This window comes from Poromitra crassiceps (genome assembly GCF_964638095.1).
Source record: "Poromitra crassiceps genome assembly, chromosome: 2".
Classification (NCBI taxonomy): Eukaryota; Metazoa; Chordata; class Actinopteri; order Beryciformes; family Melamphaidae; genus Poromitra; species Poromitra crassiceps.
Genome location: NC_139624.1, coordinates 22,255,631 through 22,277,709, shown reverse-complemented (window position 1 = coordinate 22,277,709; position 22,079 = coordinate 22,255,631). Strand labels below are relative to the sequence as shown.

The following is a 22,079-nucleotide window of genomic DNA, read 5'->3' as shown; positions in this document are numbered from 1 at the left end:
AGCGGCTGGCTAACTGCCCATGTGGAAGCATGGAGCCAGTTTTCGGTTCTCCCCAGATCGGCAGAGGGTGGAGCAGCAACCAGGATAAATAAATAAAAAATTAGCACTAATGGGGGATAAAAATTTGATTAAAAAAAAAAGAAAAAAAAAAGAATATTGGCTGATATTATCGGTATCGGAATTTTTTTACTCCCTAATATCGGTATCGGCATCGGCCTCAAAAATCCAGTATCGGGCGGGCTCTAATTTTGAATTTATTCATGAAAAAACCTGAGTGGAAACACTGCAAAATTCGGAAAAAAAACTCTAAATATCGGGGGGGAAATCACGCTTGAGGGAGGTGGAAAAGTTGGTGTGTCGACAAAAGGAAAATGCGATAAGTAACCAAACTCCATAAAAAAAACATGCAGTTTTAACGGAAGAAGACTGCGGGATAACAGGAGACTCACGAGAAATAACATTTTGTTCACATACAGTGACTGCTCTGTGGATTATATATGCTGAATTGAAGAGTGGCGTCTTGTAATCCATTTTACGTACCTCTGAATAATCAAGAAACTTTAAATTAATAGTGTAGCTATTTTCGTAGGAAGACAATTGAGATGCACGTCACTGACGTCAGATCAGCAGAGGCAGACAGCAGTGTGCTCACTGCTCACCAGGCTTCTCCTCCTGGATGTTTTCTCTTTACCTCACATTTATTCAGAGAACACAGCAGTTAATTTCCCTCATTTGAGCGTTTGACTGGTGTCTGGTGCTGTTTTAATAACTAGAGCTGGGTATTGGTTCAAATTTCAAGAATCGATTAGATTCCGATTCACAAGGTTGCGAATCGATTAATTTCGATTCGATTTGATTCGATTCCGATTCGATTAATTTCAATATCGATTTGGTTAGTGATACCAAAATGTGTTTTTTGAGCTGTACCCTGAATTACATGACTGTCCAGTTATGTAACACAGGGGTTCCCAACCTTTTTTGCACGAAGTAGATACATGGGGAAAAAAAGTTGCAGACCTGTTGTCAATTTTAATGGTTTTAGTTACACATATATTTACCGTACTCACCAGGTGGTGACAAAGTAAATAACAGCCTTTTCATGTGTCAATAAAGACACTTTCCCAATTATGCACAGTGATTTGATTTCAGCCTATATAATTTCTAAAAGTAGATATTAATGATCAAACATTTCCATTCATGTAGCCTACAGTATTTATGTTTTGGTTTCAACGGTTTCCCGTGCGGAAGCCGTCCAGAACCCGCACGGCAGTTTGTGCCGCTCCGTTCGTTTTCCGCATCTGGTCTATTTTTCATGGACCCGCATGCCTCTGACAAGTGTGGAAATGCTATATTTTGACGGAGAAGCATGGGGATGGGCATTTCTAGCAAAAACACTATTCGAAATTCGCTGGCCAATGTCGACTTTTAATCGAAATTCGGAAAAAAAAAAAAAAAAAAAAAAAAAAATGTGAGTGAAATGTTGCATTGTCTCCCCTGATTCTAAGTCTAAGGCTTTATTAATTAATAGAAAAAGCTTCTGCTGTGGATTTTTAGCTCAAACAAGCATTGCACCACTGAAGTAACATGTTGGAACATGTTACATGACATTGACATTTTCAAAAATAAAAAACAGTTTTGACAATCATGAGTGGTTCATTAAATATTTAGTAGGCTCAGGTCTGAGTGCCAAAGGGGTGCCAAAGTCACCCCCTCTCCCTCTTCATGGGATTTCATCCGCCATTCATTTTTCCATAAACCTTGCTTAAAATGCTTATAAAAATTGTTTTACTTGCTCAAACCAAGCGATTTGACTATACTTAGAATCAGGGGAGACAATGCAACATTTCACTCACAAAAAAAAATAATCGAATTTCGACTTTCAGTAATAAAAGTCGACCTTGATAATAACAACGATTATTCGAAAATTCGAAATTCGATGCCCATCCCTAGTAGTGACGCAGTCGATGGCGGTGTACATTGAATTCCGTTCCGGAGTGTCTCCGATGCGGCACAGGACGTTCCGCTTCCATATCGGAGAGCCGGAACGGAGCTAGTGGACATTCGGCTTCAGGGTTAATGTCCATTGTCCACCAGCTCCGGAACAGATGCGGTACGGCGCCGGTACGGCTGCGAACAGACCCACACTCATGTAATCTGTCAGACGTATGCGGGATCCAACAAATAGAACAGCGTATTTTTTCCGTACCTCATGTACTGTATTGCCCATCTATTAACATGGGCGAGAGTCTGTTCCGGCAGTTTTACCTGATCCGCACAGAGCTGTAACACATCTGGTGTACATTGGGTGTAAGGGTGTGATCAGTGTAGCTGTGTTTGTTCCTTTTCACATATGGAGTGGGAAAAACAGTGTGAGCAGTGTAGCTATGGTATGTTTGTTCCTTGTAAGAGTGGGATCAGTGTAGCTGTGTTTAGCTAGCCTGATATTCAGACTGAATTGTCAACTCGTAAACCTTTCCTCTTCTAGTCTGAGATTGCAGTCACTTCAGAGGATTTCTGTGAGGGGGTGGGCTTCCCTAACCAATTCCTTCTACCAATGTTCTTCTCAGTTACCTGAGAAGAACATTCCTGCAAAGCTCAACTTGAAAAGTGGCTGGTAGAAAGAAAGACAGATTTACATCTGTACTGGCATCAAAGTGAACAGCCTCGGTGCCCACGTCTCGTTTTCCACGCTTTGTCTGAGAAGTCAGGAAGTGCCTTGTTGTTCAGACAGAGGTTTGTGGGAGCGGGGAGCGTCTAGACCAAACACACCTCCTGTCTCCAGGCTGCACAGCTCTCTTATCTCTGTGCCAGCTAATCAAGCCCAATCCTGCTTTTCATGACGTGATGTTGAAGTGCTTTGGTGAAGTTACATGTCCCACTCACATCCCCTCCCCTCGCCCCGACTGTATGTTCCTCCTCTGCCCGCATGAGGCTGTTCCTCCTCTGCCCGCAAGAGGCTGTTCCTCCTCTGCCCACACGAGGCTGTTCCTCCTCTGCCCACAAGAGGCTGTTCCTCCTCTGCCCGCAAGAGGCTGTTCCTCCTCTGCCCACACGAGGCTGTTCCTCCTCTGCCCGCACGAGGCTGTTCCTCCTCTGCCCACAAGAGGCTGTTCCTCCTCTGCCCGCACGAGGCTGTTCCTCCTCTGCCCACAAGAGGCTGTTCCTCCTCTGCCCACAAGAGGCTGTTCCTCCTCTGCCCACACGAGGCTGTTCCTCCTCTGCCCGCAAGAGGCTGTTCCTCCTCTGCCCACACGAGGCTGTTCCTCCTCTGCCCGCAAGAGGCTGTTCCTCCTCTGCCCACACGAGGCTGTTCCTCCTCTGCCCGCACGAGGCTGTTCCTCCTCTGCCCGCAAGAGGCTGTTCCTCCTCTGCCCACACGAGGCTGTTCCTCCTCTGCCCACACGAGGCTGTTCCTCCTCTGCCCACACGAGGCTGTTCCTCCTCTGCCCGCAAGAGGCTGTTCCTCCTCTGCCCACACGAGGCTGTTCCTCCTCTGCCCACACGAGGCTGTTATCTACAAGCTAGAAGAGGAAACATCTCTTTCTGCTCCCTTCTTATCACTTGATCCTTGGCACTCAGTGGCAATTAGTTGCTTGTTGGTCAAGGAAACCAAACCAAACATAAATATTAACAGAAAGGAAAAGTTTGTCTCTTGTAAAAAAAAAACTTTTGTAGAGTAGGAGCAAACTTTAACAATTCCACGGCGAGACTGGTAGAGAAAAGTGAAAAGGCCTTTATTAGGACATGGCTACTGTAGATGCTAAAAACACCAACATGTTTGTGCTCACGCAGGAGCCTTCATCAGGGAGTGTGAGTGGTGTGAGTGTGTCATGTTTGAATACAGCGGTGTGAGGATCACTGCACAAATCCCATTGCTGTGTACAAGTCGGGTAGCATAATTACCGTACTCAAATAAATAAGACTAATATTGGTTGCATGGTCAAGCGGTATTGATCCAATGAAGCCACATTAGCATTCATATATTAAACTAAGGAACGTACCATCATTTATTTCAATGTCTGCTATCAAGAGTAATTCAGTTGGTTAATGAAATAGCTTGGCTGGTCGCAGAGTGTTTGTGTGGGAGATTCAAGCTGTCAAAAGGGAACAAAGCCTCGCTCCTGGCCAATCCTTGACTGCTGCGTAGGCGGGCGCAGGGCGTGGTCTGCCCAAAACCGCGGTGGGTTCCGTAATAACGCTCCTCTCCCTGATTCTTCTCCCAATATATTATTGTTGTAACAGTAATTAAGCTTGATTCATGTCTCAAACTATGCCATGTTGAGTCCTTGAATTTGGGGAAAAGGTCCTTGAAAGTCCTTGAAAGGTCCTTGACTTTGATGTTGAGGAAGGTGTGGGAACCCTGTGTAAAACATGTTACTTCCTGCCTTTTAGACACAAAATGGGTGAATTAGGTGGGAAGTGGGAAGAACGTAAGAAGAAACGTAAATATGAAGTGGAATATTGAACATTTAAAGCGGACTGGGAACTTGTTCTTCTTTGTATCCATGCATATGCATGGGTTCAGGAAAATGCATTTGTTTTGTGGTGACGTCATTTCACAAATCAAAGGGTCCCATTTTGCAACAACATCACAAAATGAAGCACCCAAGATCCAACTTCCTGAAAGGTGGAGAGCTGAAGAGCTGGCGAGACTCAAACTGAACCAAACTGGTTTCAGGTGAAGAAAGGATTGTGGCTCTTGCAAAAGTATTTCTTGTCAATGTGTCTCCTGAGTAGGGCAATGTTGATTACCACTGCCCTAACTGCTCCCCTCGCTGTGTGAATGTGAGTGTGAATGGGTGAATGTGAGGTATTACACATTAGCTGTTGCTAGAGATTGAACCTTGGACTTCTAACCACCTGTCACCCCACACGATGGAGAAAACTAACCCTGAGATGAACCCACAGAGATGGACAGCTAAAGCAGCGATTTTGAACTATGTTCTGACTCTTTCCTCTTTGTTTGTGTTTCTACCTGCAGGAGAGTATGGCCATGACGGGAGGGACTGCAGAAGCCCTTCCCATGAGCAACCACACCCGGGAGAGGGTGACCGTGGCCAAGCTGACACTGGAGAACTTCTACAGCACCCTGCTCACCCAGCACGAGGAGCGCGAGATGAGGTAGGACAGACTGGACATCCCAAACATCAAAAACCACCGGACGGTCCTGTTAGACCTTTTATCTTTGACAGGACACATTTGCTGTTGCCGGTGTCGGTGCCGATCTGGCTCGCCTTCAGAAATAGCCCGGGTAGGCATCTGATTGGCTGCACGTCGGGTGGGATTAACATGGGCAAAATGGCCGACCGCTTTAGATTAGCTAACAGGCTAACGCTAAGCTACTGATGTTATCAGACATGATAAACATTAAAAATATGAATAAGAGTTAGGGTTAGCGGTTAGGGTTAGACCCATGGGTTAGACCCCGTTGCCGACCCCGAGCCGAGCACTTCCGGTAGGGCGAGCCGAATCGGTAACCCGAGTAGAATCCGTACCTACACCGGGATCAAACCTGCAACCTTTTTTGGTTATGGGGATGTCTCTCTAACCACTTATCCACCCTGCCACTCAATGGCTGTTTACTGTTTGGAGAATTCCCTCCTCAACCTGAGCCTGGTGACCCTGTTTTGGGTCAATGCATGAATACATCATAACTGTCAAAACAGGGCTTCTCAAACATTTTGGCTCTTGACCTCTTCAAATGAAGCAATGCCTACTCACAACGCCATCACCTGCTACATACTGTATGCCAACCCCCAAAAATGGTTTCCCCTCTTCAAGTAATTTCATTGGATTATCCAGGCTATCCGCGCGGTCCTGAAAAGTATTAAAAGTTGCTAAATCAATTATAAAGTATTAAAAGCATTAAAGTGGCTAAAGAATGCTACAGGTCGAAGCTTGAAGCAAAGCTCCAGCAAAACAGCATGAGGGAAGTGTGGAGAGGTGTGAAAGCCATTACTGGCTTTAACCAAGCGGGGGGTGGGGGGGTGGAGGGGGGGGTTGATCGGGCCAACAAATTGAATCAGTAGGCTCTTTCACACACAGATCGCGCAAAAATTGACGTTTAGGAGTCCCGCAAAGCTCGCACCCTCGCCACAGAAATTGCTTTCACACAGCGCCAAGCAGCACGGCCACTTTCCCGTGCTGTGGTGTACTTTCAGGTGAAATCCCCTGCTCCCGGATTGAAAGGCGAGCGGAGGGATTTCCAGCTCCTCCTAGCCCAAATAAATATTTTCATAGGTTAGTGTAGCCTAGGCTACTGTATGATGAACGAATTAATTCAACAACAATACTTCCCTCCCTCCTTCTCCTAGTCCGCTGAGCTGGGAGAGGATAGGTGCACTCGCATGGTGGGCGGACTCGCCAAAACGGGCTCCGCCGCCGCACTCGCAAGGTGGGCGGGCAGATCGATATGGTGTCCTACTAAAATTGAAACGATACACGACCGCCCGCATATCAAACAGCTGCAGTCTGCATAACGTTCGTCGGGGGAATAGTATGGGCTATAAATGCACATGACTAATAACGTTAGTAGTTTTTGTAAGGGAATGCACAGAGCTGATTTCGAGAGGGAATAACCTGGTCTGAGTCAGACCAACTCGCCACAGACAGCTATAGCCCTCTGAAGCTTATTATTATATCCGTTAATTGTAGCCTACCTACTAATGTCAACATCGTTTGAGCATAAAGCCTAACCGCACAGAGCATTCCTCCTGGCGTCCCTGCAGTCATGATTGTATAGGCTACTTTTTTTACTTTCACTCCTGCACTTTTCTTGATCACATGAGGTGATTTCCCCTGTAATTTTTTTATGAATGAGCTGACCATTCCCACCTTTTCCGGCTCGCTGCGACGACCTTTCAAGTGGAGGCGGGTTGCCAGGTAACCCGGCACTGTTACTACCTCCCATCGCGGGACAAAAGGCGTAAAACAATTGTCCACCAAAGCGCATTCACGACTTTCACATCGGAGGCGCGAATCCTATTTTCCGTGCATTTTTGGGCTTTCAAGGCCGGTGTGAAAGAGCCTTATTTTTCGGCTGGCCCGGGGGCCCCCTCCCCTGACTCCCCTGACTGCAGTATACAAACAGCAGCCCCCGCCACACTGCTCTCCCCCCCCCCCTCTCTCCCTCTGGCCCCGGCTGATGGCCCACCTCCCCCCCCCCCCCCTCATCCTCCAGGCCATACCCCGTCTCCCAGTGACAAGGTCACACCCCCCCTCCCCCCCCCCCGATGGGCCTCAGAGCTGATGATGCCACCCCCCCCCCCCCCACCCACGCTGACCATCACAGCTGACCAGGTGAAGAATCAGCTGTTGAGACTACACACAAGGAAAGCAGCCGGCCCGGATGGCGTCAGTCCCATGGTGCTCAAAGCCTGTGCCCCCCAGCTGTGTGATGTACTACAGCTGATCTTCAACAAGAGCCTGAGTCTCCAAAAGGTCCCCGTGATGTGGAAAATGTCCTGTATAGTTCCTGTACCGAAAAAGCCAAGACCCAGTGGCTCCAATGACTACAGGCCGGTAGCTTTGACGTCCCACATCATGAAGACCCTGGAGAAACTCGTCCTGGAGCAGCTCAGGCCTATGGTCAAACCTTCCCTTGACCCCCTCCAGTTCGCCTACCAGCCCCGACTGGGAGTGGAGGATGCGGTCATCTACCTTACCAACCGCGCCTACGCCCACCTTGACAACCCGGCCAGCACTGTGAGAGTCATGTTCTTTAACTTCTCCAGTGCTTTCAACACCATCAGGCCGGCTCTACTGGGTGAGAAGCTGACAGCGATGCGAGTGGATGCCCCCCTGGTGGCCTGGATTGTGGACTACCTGTCTGGCAGACCACAGTATGTGCGCCTGAAGAACTGTGTGTCAGACAGAGTGGTCAGCAATACGGGAGCACCACAGGGGACGGTCTTCTCTCCCTTCTTCTTCACCATCTACACCACGGACTTCACCTACCAGACAGAGTCTTGCCACCTTCAGAAGTTCTCTGATGACTCTGCGATAGTGGGATGTATCAAAGATGGTGACGATGATGAGTATCGGGATGTGGTGGCCAACTTTGTCACTTGGTGTGAGCTGAACCACCTGCAGCTCAACGTGTCAAAGACAAAGGAGCTGGTGGTGGACCTGAGGAGGGTCAAGGCTCCGGTGACCCCTGTCTCAATCCACGGCGTCAGTGTTGACATAGTGGAGGATTACAAGTACCTTGGAGTGTACATTGACAATAAACTGGACTGGGCTAAGAACTCTGATGCACTCTACAAGAAGGGGCAAAGCCGTCTCTACTTCCTGAGACGGCTGAGGTCCTTCAACGTCTGCCGGACCATGCTGAGGATGTTCTACGAGTCGGTAGTGGCTAGTGCCTTCCTGTATGCTATTGTGTGCTGGGGCAGCAGGCTGAAGGCAGCAGATGCCAACAGACTCAACAAACTGATCCGTAAGGCCAGGGACATTGTGGGGCTGGATCTGGGCTCTCTGACTGCGGTGTCAGAGAAGAGAGCGTTGTCCAGGCTACGCTCCATCATGAACAATGACTCGCACCCACTCCACGACGTGCTAGTCAAACACAGGAGCACGTTCAGTGAGAGACTGATTCCACCTAGATGCAATACGGAGAGGCACAGGAAATCATTCCTGCCTGTGGCCATTGGTCTATTTAATGCCTCTCTTAAAAGAGCACCTCGGAGATGCTCAGTCTCCCTGAGACTGAGCCAGCCGATAGGTTAACTGTGCCTGGCTGAGCCACGTGTAACGTATAGGGCAAGCCGACTAATATAAATCACGTGCAATATGTGCAATATGTCACAGGCAATAATGATAATTGACACGGAATGTATACTATACTTACTCTACGTATTGGTATTTTGCTACTTAGACATTCTACTTATTTTGTGCTTTGCTTCTATCGCATTTACTAGTTATTCTATGCTATGTTGTGTTTTTCTGCTTATTGCTTAATATTGCATTTACTACTGTTTATTTTTATTTTATTTATGCTATGTGTGTTCTGTGAGCGAGCTACTGTAACTTGTCCCAATTTCCCCCCGGGGATCATTAAAGTCTTTCTGATTCTGATTCTGATTCTGAAAAGTCTTAAGCGCCATTGAGGTATTACATTGTGTAGCTGATTGTGTTAAGTGGGCATATATTGTCTCATATCGATTGCAGACCTATTGAATTTAACTTCAGGTTTTGTGCATATACCCCGTTATCAGAGGAGGCCTAGAGGCTGAAAGCTATTCAATATTTCACAAGAAAAACAATCTTTTTTTTTTTTAAAGAAAGAAATACACTATACATCTCTATAGTAGATATAATTGTGTTATGGACCACATAAATCATCTAGTGACCCCCTGGGCAGTTCCGACCCCCCGTCTGAGAACCACTGTTAGAATTAGCTCTGGTTATGGGAACAAATCCAGGTCTGTTGACAAAAAGAAAGAAAATGAGAAATTAAATAAATATATTTGTATTCACAGGAAATTGGGGGGGGAAACACAAGATATTTACAAAACAGAAATACTATGAGTCAGGCTCAAAAGCAACCAAACTTTTGGCAAGGAAGCTACAAAAACAACAAGCGGAAGATAAAATAAGGGACCCGAACTCTAAAACTATACAATATAAACAAGAGGAAATACAAAAAAAACATTTAAACAGTACTACAAATGCCTGTCTAGCACGGATAAGGAACCTATTATCATCTCTATCACACCCCCTTCACATTCTCTCTGCCACAGACTGGCAAATCTTATTACACCATGACCTCTCTCCCATTGAGACTCTTATGTATGTACAAACCTTACCTCTCCCAAATTGTACAAGGTTTCTCAAATGTATTAGTATTTTTTCTTTTTATTCATTTTGTTTTACTTTATTGTAAGTGAGAAAGGAAAATCCCGCACACTGACTTCACTTCAGACTTTTATTTAGCAACGTTTCGGTCACAACAAGACCTTCATCTGGCAAAAGTAATTCCTCAATGCAGACAGCAGTCATATATAGGCACAATGGGGTGTCGCAGCAACCAATCACAGTCAGGCAATCAGGCTGCCAACGGTGCCTAATAGACACTGCAGGTGTCAGTCAATCATAATACATAGAGCAATCAGGATACATGAGGATCAGCCTTCACACACCTATACATTGACCCAGTAATAAAAATAAAGGGAAAATGATGAAATCTTTGCCTTGATGTAACCTCTGTAATACATGCTGCTGTGCTCAAAAACAAGAAGCTCTGGTTATGTGGAAGTTGTGGAACCCGATTAAGTTGACTTTCACCCAATGTGTATAGATGCGTTACGGCTCCGTGCGGATCCGATAAAACTGCCGGAACAGACAATCGCCTAATAAATGGGCAATACATGCGCTACGGAAAAAATACGCACCTGTTCTATTTTTGGAAAAAATACGCACCTGTTCTATTTTTGGAAAAAATACGCACCTGTTCTATTTTTGGAAAAAATACGCACCTGTTCTATTTTTGGAAAGAATACGCACCTGTTCTATTTTTGGAAAGAATACGCACCTGTTCTATTTTTGGAAAAAATACGCACCTGTTCTATTTTTGTCGGATCCCGCATGCTTCTGACAGATGGCATTACTGTGGGTCTGTTTGCAGCTGTCCCGGAGCCGTATCACATCTGTTCTGGAGCTGGGTTGACATTAGCCCACATCTGTTCTGGAGCCGGCGTACATTAGCCCTTACTCTCATATTACTTAGTGTGGCATGGAAACATTACTACTAGTACTAGAATGTTGCATCTCTGCTAGTCTGCTGTCATAAAGCCCAGGTTTAGCCCAGCTGTAAAAGAAAATGCACCAGAGTACTGCATGCAAGAAAATGCTTTATTTTTGTATATATAGTCCAGAAAATGTTGACTAAACTTTAATTTTTAAACCCTGTGGAGTCTCATTTTAGCCTAGACATTTAACACGTTTAGACCACACCTGGCTGTTATGGAGATGTCAGTGGCCTGTATGCATGCTGCTAAAGTAGAAAATATTACGTTGTGGAATTCATTTATAGAAGCCGTGCGAGGGGGCCATGGGCATCTCCATGATAGCTAGGTTCCGTTTGGCATACGTATTTGTGGGTTGATGGATGGGGGTGGGTGGTCTTGCGGGGAGGGGGGTTATGTTTCTGAGTGAATTTGTTTGTGTTTATGTATGTATTCTGTGTGTTTTTGTAGATGTTTGCGGTTATGTTTTTCTTCTTGTATGTTAAAATTTAAATCAATATAAAAATGGATAAAAAAAAAACGTTTAGACAGGAATATTCTGTTTTTATTGCTTTATTCATGACAATAGGGAGAGTCAATCGCAGTTCATGTAAACAGCTTGACTGGAATCAGCGGGTCCGGTCTCACAGCCGGTAACAAAAGCACATGTGTTTCATCTTTAGAGAGAACATGACAAAGACCTGTAGCTCATATTGTGCCTCTTCTGTTCTCACGTCACCTGAGAGTCGCTCACGGGATCCGCTTTCAACTGTGTCATCTGATCCCTCCTTAACTGGGTCCTTGTCTTGTTTCCACTACACAATTTCTCATTCAGGGCTTATTATTATTATTTTAATCATATATTACCGTATATCACAATTTTAGTTTCCACAATCGGTAATTGGAAAATACTGGCATACCTTTTTCTACACCTTTTTCTACCCATTCTGTGTTGGAAAGCGGAGTGTTTTCAGCTGTGTGTGTTTTTTGTGTTTCCTCCCAGGCAGAAGAAGCTGGAGAAGGTCATGGATGAAGAGGGTTTGCCAGATGAAGAGGTACAATAGGCTCAAGCTCCCTGCTTGCACTGTAGTAAGAAACCAAACCACCGAGTCTGAGTTTCAGAGCTCATCTTTTGTTTAGAGCTCATCTTATGTTTAGAGCTCAATAATCAACCAGAGCAGTGATGGGCAACTTTGATGGTCACACACAAAAATGTCTTCACTTCAGACGGCCAGCTTGTGAGCGTGCACTTCCACCAGTAGGATACTGTAACAGTAACTCCATCACTCAATTATCCAATTATAGCTCCTAATTTGATGACAAAAATATATACTGGTAATAAAAGTTTATACCAACATTTATATTTTCCATATTCAAATTCATTTAGCAGTGCTTCTTCCATAGAACTTAATGGTGCGGGGGGAGACGTTCGCAATTCTGGGTGATATAGCCTACCAATATTTCAATGCATTGAGTCTCAAAAATCATCATTCAATAATGGTACAAAAGTTAACACAGACACTAAGGCCATGTTCACATTACAGGCAAATCTGATTTGCTGATAAAGTCATTAATCATCATTATCTTGATTGGTTTCCTAAATCTGATTTGGGAGTGTGTCCACACTGCCACAAATCTGATTTTCAAGTCAGATCTGTGTGTCCAGACCTAAACAGCCTATCTGCATGGGTTGCTATGGTAACGACGTGGGTGTCAGTAAATACGTACGTTGGTGACGTGGTTTTCCTACGCAGAAGCATTTGATGACGAGTTCCGAGTGACGTTCAAATCAGATTTGGTGGATCTGCGCGTCCGCACTGAAGACACATCAGTCAAAAGCACATTTGAAGCAGATTGGAAACTACCTCCATATGTGGTTTGGGACAAGTGACACAAATCAGACTTTGAGCGTCCAGGCTCATAAAACCAATCTGGATAAAATCATTAATAGGTCACTAAAGTTCACAAATCAGATTTGGCCTCCTAGTCTGAACATGGCCTTAGTGTCTTGTTGGGGTCAGCCCCTCCTCTTCCTCCTCAGCTGATTCTGTGTGGTTGTGTTTTGCAGAAGGTGATGCGTCGCTCGCAGCATGCCCGTAAGGAGACAGAGTTCCTGCGGCTGAAGCGGACGCGACTCGGCCTGGACGACTTCGAGTCCCTCAAGGTGATCGGACGAGGAGCTTTCGGAGAGGTACCTTCAACTTTTACCAAGAATAACAAAGATGCAGCAGAGACGCGTCTACATTTACAAAGAGGTCATGTGAAAACCCCCACATGTGAATTCAACATTTATATATCACTGAAGTGTTCATATTTCCCCACTACATGAGAATATTGTTTTCACAATATTTGTTTCACATGTGTAAACTTAATTTCCCAAGCAAAGAGACATTTTCACCTGGGAAATGGGAATGTTCACATCTGAAAATGCATGTGTCCAAGAAACATGTGCTTTGAATTCACATCTGGAGTTTTTCACATGTGATCCCTAAAATCACATGTGATGCCATCAAATGTGTGTGTGGGGGGGGGGGGGATACAGTATGTGATCAGATCAGCAGGGTTGCATGTGGTTTCAGAGTTGGGCATCTTAAGCTCTACACTATCTTTGTGTTATTTTCCCCCCAATATTTTATTTTGCAATTTTCAGAACATAGGGAAGAAAAACAGGCTCAGGCAAAAAACTAGCCTGGGTAAACCCAGCCCCCAGTGACCTGCTCTCAGGCTTACCCTGCTTACAGTCACAAGGTAGTGACTGAGAGCAGGTCTGAGAGCAGGTCACGTGGCGGCTGGGTTTACCCAGGCTAGCAAAAAACATACATATATCATCAACATTCCAATGTTACAGCATGGTGCTACCAGCCGCATCAAGTGCTTATGTGCTGCTTGTAAGAGATGTGTGTGGGATCCCCCACTTACTTGTCGCTTTGTTTTAACCTCGTCGAGTAGGCTAGAAACGGGTCCCAAATAGTTCAGAATTTCTTCAGTGAATTGGTCCTCAGGAACCGGAGTCTCTCCATACGTATAACCGAGACCATGTCCGTCAGTCACAGCTGAAAAGACACCCCCCCCATCCCCCCCGAACTTTCAGGCGAGCCCATTTGAATTCCAGGCGACCCCAAGGTTGGGAACCACTGCCTTAAAGGAGAATTCTGTTTTTTTACCTCCTGGACCTTATTTCCAGCTTTGATTATGATTTTTAACTCACCCTGATTATTATTACCTTTTTAATCGATGCACTACAACGTTATCAGTGCAATATAACGTGCCGGGAACAGAGGAAATAGGGGCATGTGTAATGCGTGTATTTACGTCCTGTATGTACGTCCTGTAGCTTATTTTCTGACATGCAGCGGCTCATATCCTTATTATATCATAGAGAGAATGAGAAAATGAACACTGTATTTACCTTGGTGCAGCCAGCGTGTTTGTTCACCCTGTCTCTCTCTGCTGTCCGTCACATTGGTAGATATATAAGCTCCTCAGTTTGTAATCCATATGACGTTATTCCAGCTAGGGATGCCACGGTGTGATCATTTTCACACCGGGTAATAAACACGTGACACCACCGGTTTTACCGGTAACACCGTATATATATAATATAATATAAAATATTAAAAGAATATAAAAAAATAAATAATAATCCTATAAGCTGTCGTCACGGTCCAGTCAGTCAGCTCCTCTCCGAGTCTCCGCTGCTGTGTTAGCTTGGACGCTCACAGTCACAACACTGGCTGCCTGACAATATGCACTCATGGCTGCATCCAACTCAAGACAACTTTTCAGATCCTCCTGGAGACAATCTTTCTCAGAGGAGACTAACATTAGTGACAAATATGGAGACTTTTTCTGACATGGGATTAACATTACCAGCAAGCAGCAGTAAGCAGGCAATGACAATAGCTGGGTAAGTCCCGCTAGCATCGATGCTAAGTTAGCAAAGTACAATGTGAGCGCAGCTGAAGCACATGGCTAATTAATATGGACTGCGATTCGCTCGCTCCATGATGAGACTAGCTACAGCGTAACTCCAGCTCTTCTTCTGCCTTTACAAAACAAACAAAATCTCAACACTGCAGCACAGCTCTGTTTAGCCAGCTATAGTTTGTCACAATGCAGTCACACTGCAGCCCAGAGGGAGCGCTTGTAATTTACCCCGGGGCACGCTGAAACTAGCACGAGCGGGCAGAGTTTTTTCTTCCATTTCTTCCTCCATGAAAATGAACGGTGTTACCGGTGTGCATGTTATGTAATCGGTGGTATGCCCCACCACTGTGTAACACGGTAACACCGACTGCTGCGGCAAGCCTAATTCCAGGTCAAATAAATACAGGTGGCCTTCGAATTCAAATACATCATCCATATTCTTGAAATCAGATAAATATCAGCAGTGTTTACCATGCCATGGACTGTCATGGCGGCTTGATCCATTGCTCCGAGTCTGAGCTCTCAACAAGCACTTATGTGAGTGTGAGAGACATCCGGGGACTTGGTTTCACAGTCCCCGGATGGAAAACAGAGCACTGGGGGCTGGCAGAGGTAAATACAGTGGGTCACATCATTGTCTCTATGATATAATAAGGATATGAGCCGCAGCATGTCAGAAAATAAGCTATTTACAGGACGTAAATACACACATTACACATGCCCCTATTTCCTCTGTTCCAGGCTGCTGCTCGGCGCGTTATAGTGCAGCGATAACGTTGTAGTGCATCGATTTCAAAATGTTCTTTTCAGAGTGTTAAAAATCATAATTACGGTAAAGCTGGAAATAAGGTCCACGTTGTCAAAAACTGGAATTCTCCTTTAAAGCTTTCAGTTTTTCATTTAAATACATACACACATAATATGTATTTTCATACACATCTCTCCTCAACATTCACACACATTTAGTCTCACATGACCTCACAGAAATCTTAATCTATCATGTCCTGTCCTCATCAGCAACACCACGGTGTCTACACTATCTGACGTTTCATCCCACGTGATGTAATCTCTGTGCCACAACTTACTGTCCTGTACTGCACTGTGCCTCTGTATCAGCTTACCATATCTATGATGATGTCAGCTCTCCGTGTGCATCATTGCACCTTATAAAACACTGTAACCAGCTCTTTCTGTTGGAAATTCCACTTTTGTTCTGAGGAGGTAAAGATAAGTCTCTTTAGGGCCTACTGTACCCCTTTGTACACTGCCCCCCTGTGGGTTAAGTATAAAAAAGCTAGCCTCCACAAACCTCAGGTTGCATACAATGACTGTATGAGGATTTTGCTGAGAAAACCCAGGTGGACTAGTGCAAGTGAACTGTTCTGCCATGCAGGTGTCAGCACTTTTCAGGCACTTTTAAGAACCTTGATGTACAAATTTATTGGGCGTCTAAATGTCTCTCAGAACTCGAATATCATGCTACTAACCAACCCTGGTATTAGTTCTGTCAGATACCAATCACATATGTGGAAGTTTTGGTATAAGTGCCTTTTATAGATATACTGTGTATTTGTGTGTTCTCTGAATTGTTGTCTGTTGTTATATCCCTGTGTCTGCAAATAAAGTTGATGATTTCTCTTTGAAGAGATGTATCCCTGCCCATTGTGCTATTTGCATCTCTTCCTCTCATGAGGCCTTAAATCATGTTAAATAATATGAATATTTGGCTTAATAAGTAAGCCAAATCTCTGACTCAAGAACTCTTACTTTAATTTATTCTACAATAAAGATAATGACATTTTCTTGACATGCAGGCAGAGCAGAAAGACCAGCCTCATGATTTTAACAGTATGTGTTCCTCTTCAGGTCCGTTTGGTGCAGAAAAAAGACACAGGACACATTTACGCCATGAAGATTTTGAGGAAAGCCGACATGCTGGAGAAGGAGCAGGTGAGCGTGTCTGGTTGTGTTTTTAACGCGTCACAACTTCTGGGAGTCATGGATTATTGTTATTATAGCAGTAATATCACAATATTTTTTTCTGGCCCACAATACGTATTGTTAGCCTGGTATCCAGCGGCACCCCCAATATTCATTGGGGTCTGGACGCAAGGCTATCTGCCACTGATTCGGTGACGTATTTTTCAGCTCCAACTGATTGGTTTCCTGTCTGTTGTCAATCATCGACCAATCACAGTAGCAAAGCAGGATGACTTTGACGATTCAACAGACTTCCGGGGGCAACTGCCGTTCATTTGAAACAGGAGTTCATGGTGAACCATGCCCTCTTTGAACTGTAACTACTCCTTCATACTTTAAGCTAGAAACTTAATTTAAAGTTTGAACGAGTCACCTCTTTTAGGACCCTATCATCTTAATTTAGCTTTAATTTATCTTTTGCACTGTTTGAGAAATCTCAGTTTAAGGTTGATGCTTTTCTCAGCCTTTATAATGGGACCCTATGGAGCCAGCCTTGAGTGGGTCTCACTCTAGCAGGCTGTACTTTTGATTAAATTCACACATTTATAAACTGTGACAGTTCACACAACTTTAACACTACATACATACTATGCATGGCACCCTTTGGCCACTTCTGCTCTCACTCAGAATGTCAAATATAAGCGATGTGATGTATAGTTTTTGAGATATTAATGTTCGTTTGGCATAACCTTTCGGCTTTATTTCATACTACTAGATAACTGCTGCAGTGGCACCCAGAAGTGCTTTTTTGTTGTCATGATGTCACGCTGATTCATCCTATATTGAATTTCCAATATACAGTATATTGTTGCATACTTAGTTTTTAGTGATGTTTTTGAAAGTTAGCAGTGAAGTAGCGTCACTTTGTTTTGTATTATTATTGACAACACATTTTATGCTGATGTAAGCATCTGGCTGTGTTTCCCTCTGGCTCCAGGTGGCTCATATCCGTGCTGAGCGGGACATCCTGGTGGAGGCGGATGGAGCATGGGTGGTCAAGATGTTCTACAGCTTCCAGGACAAGAGGAACCTCTACCTCATCATGGAGTTCCTGCCTGGAGGTCTGTTGTACTCTAACAAAAGTGCTCAGACTAGGGACCGCAATGGGGGAAAACCCCGTAACTTATTTCATTTTTTCTTATCATACTTGGTCCCCATTTTACCACCATCATAACAAATCAAACTCCCATTACTTCATTGTGTTAATCCTCAATGTTTTTTAATAGCGATCAGATAGAGAGGAGACATTAGGTCCATTAGGTCCACAAAAAGTGTTCGTCCACAAAATCAATCATCTCCGTCTTCAGTAGTGAGGTCAGAGTTTCTGCATTAGTGACATCATCACCAATCATCAAGGAGCACTGATGCCATTGGTGTATAATAAAGCGTCAGATTGGATTTACGAACGCCCCCAAATATGTCGGCAAAAATAAATAATGACTAGAATATTTATTATTATTATTGTCATTATATGATGATTATGATTATGGTGATTATATTATATAATAATAATCATTATTATTATTATTATTAACTCATTCTCTGCCAGGGTCATTTCGGTCTGTGTCTATTCTGTGCTAGGAATAAAATTACACAACATATCTCACAATAAAGCAGAGACTCTCTTCTTACCCCTTGTAAAAAACTGAAACTCTCCCATGTTTCCTTGTTTAGTTACAAGCAGTGGAAGTTAGCTTGTTTTCACTAAAAATGCCCTCCTTTGGACAGAAATATGAGAAAAAGAGGTTTTTAGTGAAGGACACCGTTTCAAGCATAGATATATATAAAGGCTAGATGGCTTAAGGCGGAGTCAGCAGCGTCGTTGAACGGCCGTCATCTTGCTACAGTGCCTTTCTGGTACGTTCTATGGTAGCTGGTGACCTGCACAGACAAAAATACTCATAACTCGCTGAAATCTTGACGGATTTACAAACGGTTTGGTTTATTACAAGCATATTCCGTTCCCGAGATAGACCAAAAAAAACAAAAAACACACTAAAAACACTATTTTTTTGATGGGCTCCAAATTACACCAAAATTAAACCGAAGCATCTATGCCATGAGAGGGATTCAGGCACAAAGTTTCATGCAGTTTCATCCATTTCCCTAGGAGTTATGATCATATGATGTTGCCATACTAACCCAACAACAGATGCTCATAACTCCTAGTAGCTCCCTGTAGCAAGATGGCCGCCATGCGACGACGTCGCTCTCCATTGGCCGGCAGCGCGGGTAAGCTATCTAGCCTTTATATATATCTATGGTTTCAAGCAGAACTCTCTTTTGAGCCTTTTATTTTTTGCCTCAGTGACACATCAGACATATACAGTATTTGTTTTCCCAAATAAATAAATAAAAAATAAAAAATAAGAGAATGTATTTTACAGTTGCCATGTGGATTTTTAGCTTAGCTTGATAAAAGCATAAACAAATGGAACGAACCCTTATGTGGTCACACTCACACACTCTCTCTCTCTCTCTCACACACACACACACACACACACACACACACACACACACACACAGGAATAACGAGTGCTGTAACGTTACCTGCTGTCACGTTACCTCTCATAACTAACGTTAGCACAGAAGATCACACAATAGCTACGTTAGTGCTGTAAACTTTGAAATGTTTATGTGACACATGTTTCGCCTTGGTTGCTGGGGACGGGTGTGTGACGCGGTTTGACGCGTTTGACGTATCCATGTGATTCCCCCTCCCTTGAGTGTGAAGGGAGCTCTCCCTTGAGAGGGAGAGCTGGCAAGAGGAAACGTGACGCGAGTCATGCCGGCGGCATAAGTTATAAACAATGCGTGACAATTATACTCGAATGTTGTGTGTGTGTGATCATTTCATCTCAAACGCGATACAAAAAATAGGCTACTTTTTACCATCGTCATCGCTCTCTCCAAGTGGCACTCATTTCTCCTCCTCCGATTCATCTGTGTCAGACCAGAATGCTGTGAAGGGGAGCCTTCGTCGCCATGGCGCTCCGTCGTGGAGCAATAACAAAAACGCTGGCGTCTTCCTCGCCATCGTCGCCAGCCGAGAACTCTGGATCGGACTCTGTTTCGACCACAGGCTCCACCCATAAATACTAAACTAGCGGGTTCCTTTTATCAGTTTGACTTGAAACAATGTCACAGGCTGGGAAAGTGTCTGATGTAATGTAAACAGCCAAAACATGAAAGTACGTCCGAGTACGTCTTTGGCACAGAACGCCATTGTTAAAAGTACGTCCGGGTACGTCTTTGGCAGAGAATGAGTTAATTAGAATGAGGGGCCTGAAAAGACACAAGATGATCGATCCTGTGGAGAACCTGGATGGCAGGATGTGGAAGGAGCATGACAGACCACTGGAGCTGATCTCTGCAAGATCCAGGTCCAGTTGTGTTTATGTCAGCTCTGCACTGAGTCAGACCACAAGTCACATCAATTTGTTCATCTGAAAGAAGAATATGAAGGAAAGAAGGCTGAGCTGGGGAAGACAGAGGCTGAAATTCAGCAGAAGATCCGGGAGAGACGACTGAAGATTCAGGAGATCAAAATCTCAGAAGAGCTCAGCAAGAAAGATGCAGAGAGATAGCAGACAGTGTGCAGTGGAGAGAGGACAGGCTGAGCTCATTGAAACCATTGAAAAGAAGCAGAAAACAACAGAGAAACAGGCTGAAGGCTTCATCAAAGAACTGGTACAGGAAATCTCTGAGCTTTTGAAGAGAACCGCTGAGATGGAGCAGCTCTCACACAATGAAGACCACTTCCACCTCCTCCAAAGCTTCTCATCCCTGAACACTCCTCCACACACCAAGGACTGGACAGAGGTCCGTGTCCACTCATCATATGAGGGGACTGTGAGGAGAGCTGTGGCTCAGCTGGAGGAGACTCTCAGGAAAGAGATGGAGAAGTTGCTTGAGGCTGACGGTGCAAACACACCAGACGATGAAGTGCAGCCGGTTTCTTTTCGCTGCCCTTGTTAACATATTAGACTGCTCGGCTTGCGCCCTGCAGCGCCAGTTTCGGCCTCTGGGCTATTTTTTTCACAAGCTGAAGAGGGTCCAGCACAGCAGTATGCAGAGGATGTGACTGGATCCTGATACAGCACATCCTCAACTCATCCTGTCTGATGATGGGAAACAAGTCAATCTTGGTGATCTAAGGAAGATCAACCCAGAGAGATTTTCTCATTGTGTCAATGTCTTAGCAAAGCAGAGCTTCTCTTCAGGTTTTACTATGAAGTTCAGGTTAAAGAGAATACTGGGTCTGGGAGGGATTTAGGAGTGGCCAGAGGGTCGATCAACAGGAAAGGAGACATCACACTGAGCTCCAAGAATGGCTTCTTGACTATATGGTTGAGGAATGGAAATTAGTACAGTGCTCTTTCTCTGCCCCCCCCCCCCCTCTCTGAAGACGAAGCCTCAGAAGGTGGGGGTGTTTGTGGATTATGAGGAGGGTCTGGTCTCCTTTTATGACGTAGATGCTGCAGCTCTTATCTACTCCTTTACTGGCTGCACCTTCACTGAGAAACTCTACCCATACTCCAGTCCCTGTCTTAATGATAGTGGTAAAAACTCCACCCCTCTGATCATCTCTCCTGTCAATCACACATATTAGATTAGACTAATCATCCGTTTTTCTCAGAGGGGATTCACTGTCATTTAAGATTACAAGAATTTACACATAATAGGTAATTGTTACAACCATTCTAATGTTAAAGTCGAACTGAACCCGTTCGTCACGTGCATATGAGTCCGTTTCAGACTGAAAACATAGTTTGTCTAAGATGACAGGTTGAGAGGCGGGTCATAGTATCATGTCGATGATTTTATTTGACAATTCTGGGGATTGGATTGGGCTTTGGCCAATCCTGGCGTGTTCCGCCTCCAAATCGAGTGGGATTCAGTGTGTTGTGGCGCTCCCCTCGGGAAGAGCCTTTTGACGGGAGGAGTGGAGCTCAGCGAGCCGCAGGCAGCCAGCTGCCTTCCTTGTTGCTGAGCGGAGAGTGCAGCACGTCGGCCTGGAATCTCCGTAGTGCGACCCTTGACAACCAAGATCTAGGATGCGCATGCTATTATTGCTGCTGTAAATACGATATCCCTGGAATGCGCGTTTTAACGAGCCAGTTAAATTTCTTTGCATTCTTAGAGATTATAGTTTTTGTTTTTTGTTCATGTTTCTAACAATTGGCCTAGTTAGTTTATGGGATAGGAATTCTGCCAGATGACAGGCGCTAGGCGCCATTTTCTACTTCATTTGGAAGAGACAATTATCCTGAAATGAAGATTTGATTGACAGCTGCATGTCGTGATATGATTGGTTGAAATGGGGTAGAAATTTGATACTACTAGGTGACGTCAGCAAACTGTACATTACTGTTATCAATGAAATCTTGAAAAATGAACTTTTGATGTGAAAAAGTGTGAAAAACTAAAGAAATTAGATTGTTGTGA

At 44.5% G+C, this 22,079-nt stretch overlaps 1 protein-coding gene across 2 annotated transcripts in view; it reads left to right on the top strand.

Annotated features, from left to right (window-relative positions):
- The window catches only part of LOC310795151 (serine/threonine-protein kinase 38-like), a 35,951-nt gene that overhangs the window by 3,728 nt on the left and 10,144 nt on the right, over window positions 1-22,079 (top strand). For both annotated transcript variants that reach the window (XM_083657196.1, XM_083657197.1), the window contains exons 2-6: window positions 4,982-5,121; window positions 11,728-11,779; window positions 12,793-12,915; window positions 16,518-16,601; window positions 17,569-17,692. In XM_083657196.1, coding sequence (XP_083513322.1) covers window positions 4,988-5,121; window positions 11,728-11,779; window positions 12,793-12,915; window positions 16,518-16,601; window positions 17,569-17,692 — 517 coding nt within the window. In that variant the 5' untranslated portion in view covers window positions 4,982-4,987. The remainder of the gene's footprint in view (window positions 1-4,981; window positions 5,122-11,727; window positions 11,780-12,792; window positions 12,916-16,517; window positions 16,602-17,568; window positions 17,693-22,079) is intronic.